The sequence below is a fragment of the Carya illinoinensis genome, chromosome 1 (genome assembly GCF_018687715.1).
Source record: "Carya illinoinensis cultivar Pawnee chromosome 1, C.illinoinensisPawnee_v1, whole genome shotgun sequence".
Lineage (NCBI taxonomy): Eukaryota > Viridiplantae > Streptophyta > Magnoliopsida > Fagales > Juglandaceae > Carya > Carya illinoinensis.
This window is the reverse complement of record NC_056752.1, coordinates 38,746,238-38,750,460: the sequence shown is the minus strand read 5'-3', so window position 1 is coordinate 38,750,460 and position 4,223 is coordinate 38,746,238. Positions and strand designations below refer to the sequence as shown.

The 4,223-nt window shown below is 39.2% G+C and overlaps 1 protein-coding gene across 1 annotated transcript; it reads left to right on the top strand.

The window, feature by feature from the left end:
* Positions 1-1,336: 1,336 nt before the first annotated feature.
* LOC122317997 (protein TAPETUM DETERMINANT 1-like) lies at positions 1,337-3,442 on the top strand. Its single transcript, XM_043135116.1, has 3 exons — positions 1,337-1,741; positions 1,865-1,978; positions 2,149-3,442. Exons 1-3 carry the CDS (start codon positions 1,663-1,665, stop codon positions 2,448-2,450), a joined length of 495 nt encoding a protein of 164 aa, XP_042991050.1. The 5' UTR covers positions 1,337-1,662; the 3' UTR covers positions 2,451-3,442.
* The last annotated feature ends 781 nt before the right edge of the window (positions 3,443-4,223 follow it).

The window sequence follows — 4,223 nt, the reverse complement described above, 5'->3', positions numbered from 1 at the left end:
AGAGTGCAGGTTCTTCGGGCCATTGGGGTAGCTACCAATGCGCCCCTGCAGCTTTCTTATTACAGCTCATGAGTCAATGGCCATTTTCCTTTTCTCTAGATTCTAGATGCTGGTTGGTTCCATCTGGCGCCTTGAGAAGACAGGGAAACAGTTTGCTCAGAGCTGGGAGGAACGATGGAGAGGGGTAAATGGATTTCACTTCGAATTATAAGTTAGGAATTAATTGCTCTAGATTTTGCTTTTTTTACCCTAAAAAATGGCTTCACTTCCTTGGATTTATTTTTTTATTTTTTGTCTAATCCACTTTCTTGGATGAATAATACTAGATCCCCCACCGCTCCCAGCTTTTTATTTTTTTATTTTTTTTATTTTTTTTAGTGATTAAGAAAAAATTATTTAATATTATTGTAAATTTTTTAAATATTTAAAAATATTAAAAAAATGATGTAAAAAAAAAAACAAAAAAAGAAGAATTTGTTTTTGACCTAACGGAACCCAGCGGTGGCCGTAGCAGCGTTATTCTTGGATTTCAGCTGTGCAAAGAGACTCATACTTTAGTGTATGATGTAACAAGACACCTTTTATGCCTTCCTGATGAATATTTTCATATGAATATTATATTAATTGACTAAAAATAAAAAGAACAGAAAAGACAGCTCCCACCCAGTTTGATATGGTTGCAATCTCATTTAAAATTGTTGTTGGAATCAATTTCTGAAATATTTGGACTTTTGGGTGCAATCTCACTCAGAATTCACATGTATATATTGTCAATTTTCTCTTCAAGTTTCTGCAAAAGATACCCACATTAAACTGGATCGTACGTATTGCAATACTCTATAGCCACACGCACAACCAGGGTACTTCAATGTATTCGCCTTATGAATTCATCAATCAAATTGGGCAATGCTGAACTTGACTCATCATCCAGCGTGGGAGTTAATTGGACTCGATTTGTGATAAAAACTAATGTAAACACGTGGGTATCGTGTACTCCCCCCCCCTGATCTGTCGCTAGATTCATCAGAGCAGCGATCGTTACTGCTGAGGTTGCTTGTTAAGATGGCCAACCATAGAAAAAAAAAAAAATAGTGACTTCATGTGTATTAGAGCAATGGCTTAAGCCAATAAGAAGAAAGTAAATCTTATTATTTATATTATATTCTCTTAAGACTCTTTCTTAATTGGAGTAGGTATGTGAGTAGAGATATGTTAGCATGGTAATTCTCAGTTTCAGGGACAGGAGAAAAGTAATTTTCAATTGTCGGATGATCTGAAAATCACTTTTACCATTCTACATTAAATGGCTCCTGTCTTTTGTCATGGAAAGAATTAAAGCAGTGGAACTGGATGAACGAGACTCTTAGCTAGGAATCTAGGATGAAACTGAGATGGTGGTCCTCACTCTCCCTAGCCTGCGTTTGCAGTTCTTTTGTTAAGAAGCTGGACCTTTGCACGCTTCATGTACTTATACCACTCTAGGGGTCAATTACCACATAGAATTTCATTCTCACCCACTTCTCAACATTTTTCTTCATTGTTGTCCGAGTGATTGAAATTTGATTTTCTTCAAGCAAGATGACATGAGAAGCAAGGGTATCTCACGAGCAGCCAAACTGCCAATATCTAAGAACTAGAACATTGTGCAACTCAAGAACTATCATGCTCTCCTATCATGCCTCCTTCCTCTACTTGATGATGCTTGTCATTGCATTGATCTGCAATCTTGGACTGCATTCAGGTACTAAAGAAAGTTCTCTGCTATCTTTCTAGCTAGTTTCTCTTTTAACCTTCTTTTCGGGCCAATCTGTTTTGTTAAATCTAAATCCGAGGACAAGGTTCCATGATTCTATAATCTTTGCAGCAACTTCTAGTACGGAGTTTAAACATTCATTCCGTGGAGATAACAACCATTCAAGAAAGGTACATGTAAAGTCAGAAAAGGCATACCCAGGCTACAGAGAGCTTATGGTGCATGGTAAAAATTCAATTTCTGTCACCTTTTTGGGCTAAATATAGCTTGCTCTCGACTTTAATACCCACGAAGAAACCATTTTCCTTTTTGTCAAATGTTGTATTGACTCGTATGGTTTGTCCATTCACCCCAACTCCATATGTTGATGTTTTGTTTTGTTTTATCTCCATAAGGCGGTTGCACGAATAGAGATATAAGCATCTCACAAAGTAGAGATTCCACATCTGGAATCCCAAGGTATATAGTCCAGATAGTCAACACCTGTGTTTCCGGATGCGCTCCTTCAAATATTCGTCTGCACTGTGGTTGGTTTGCCTCTGCAAGAATTATAAATCCAAGAACCTTCAAGAGGCTCTCCTATGATGATTGCTTGGTTAATGGAGGAAAACCTTTGAAGAGCAGCCAAATCATCAGCTTTACTTACTCAAACTCCTTTATGTACCCACTTGCATTCAAGTCTGCTAAGTTCTGCTGAACAGAAAACAAGTCCAACGGGCATGAAGTAATTGAAACATTCTGCAAAATGGTTAAAATACCAAACCAAAGCAAAAAAAATCCCTCAACCCCAAATTTTCAAAACCCGAAATTCAGGACTCCCTCGAGGAAAACCCCATCACAATAGCATGCTTTTAAAACCTAACATTTATAGCCGAGACTGCCCAGTGAATCTTCTCTCTTTCAAAACCCTTTGAGTTTTTGTTGGGTTCCTTTTCACTTCTGTCTTATTTTAGACTTCCCGATCGAGTCAAAAGCTACTGTTACATGCGTGGCTGGTGCATGGAAGGTCTGAAACATGATGCTTCTTTAACAGTCCGTGTGCTCTCAGTTTGATCTCACTTCCTCACAGTTGTTTTATTTTTTCCACTTAGAAGAGATGGAGAGATAGAAGTTTTCTCATACTAGATCTGAAAACGTTGGGTCTTCTTTCTAAGGATGATTGGAGCAATACGGAGTGTCAGCAGTGGCTGGTTGGGATGGAATAACTTACAAAATATTGAAGGAAAAAACAGTAGCACGGGATTCTCTCTCTCTCTCTCTCTCTCTCTCGCTCTCAGTTGCCAAAATAGGTTGGATGTTGGGGTAAACGCTCACTGCTCAAGAACAGAAACTGAGGTAAAACAACAGAAGCCCGGTCGTATGCAACTGTGTTGGGCGTTGTCGAGGTGAATTTATGTACGTATGTACGTATGTATGTATATATTTAGGTATATATATAGTGAGTAATGAGAAAACCCACTAGCTAGGTCTTTATCTTTATGGTTGTTTGCATGGTGCCTTGATTGTCTCTAACTACTGAGATGAGACCTCCAGTGGCTGTGTTGTCATTTTATGCATGATCTATTGGCATTAAAGAGCACATGGCCGGCGCTGTAAGGACTAAAAAAATTTCGAGATTAGAGTCTCGAAAATAAGGTTGATATTTTTGCACTGATGTACAATCTATAAATACCATTGACTTTGAGAACCCTCCCACTGTCTACAAACAATGCCAGTCTTTTCATCAATGCTTGAAAACTGGCATACCTGCTTAAAAAATACGTGGGCCGCACATTTTTAATAGATTGATCAATAATGGTAACACTATCATAATTATATGCAGTAGAGTTTGTCGCTTTATCTTCCCATTGCACGTCTTCATGACAGGGTCATGCACCGCCCGGGGGGGGGGGGGGGGGGGGGGGGGGGGGAGAGGTGGCATTAACTAAAAGAAAACGCCTATATATATTCATGTCACGGCCGGGTCATGCATTGATAGAATGTTTGGATTGGTCAATAATCTATCTGCAAAGAAATTAATGAAAGAGGCTTGCACAAACAATCTCAAGAAAAGTTCCCGGCCGTATCATTGGCTTCATCTTCCTTTTAGTTCTAGAATTCACTACTAGCTGTGCGAAAACTTCATCAGTACGTACTAGCTAGTGCTTCAAGTCATTCATTTCCTAACTTGCTTTGCTCTTCTCCTCGAGGCTTGTCACGGCATTATGCATGGCATACGCGTCCTTTGCCTTCTCCTGTGCAAATCCCTGTTGCTAGCTCCATCTGGATTTTCCCACAACAGGAGTGCGAACTCAGAGTTCCATATCCATATCACATTAGCCATCGATGGCCGATAAAGGACCTAATCAGTCAAACACTACTCTCGATCCGCTATTTCAGTAAACTTCTTCAAGCACAGATTAATTCCTTCACATGTGGATCAACAATATCCTAAAGAATTTCATTTTTCTGGCAGCGTCAATCTGCAAGA

Excerpts from the sequence above, each read along its gene's own strand:
- LOC122317997 (XM_043135116.1), top strand. The coding sequence starts at position 1,663 with ATGCTCTCCTATCATGCCTCCTTCCTCTACTTGATGATGCTTGTCATT. Across the intron at positions 1,742-1,864 it reads CAATCTTGGACTGCATTCAG|CAACTTCTAGTACGGAGTTT; the intron begins GTACTAAAGAAA and ends TAATCTTTGCAG. Across the intron at positions 1,979-2,148 it reads CAGAGAGCTTATGGTGCATG|GCGGTTGCACGAATAGAGAT; the intron begins GTAAAAATTCAA and ends TATCTCCATAAG.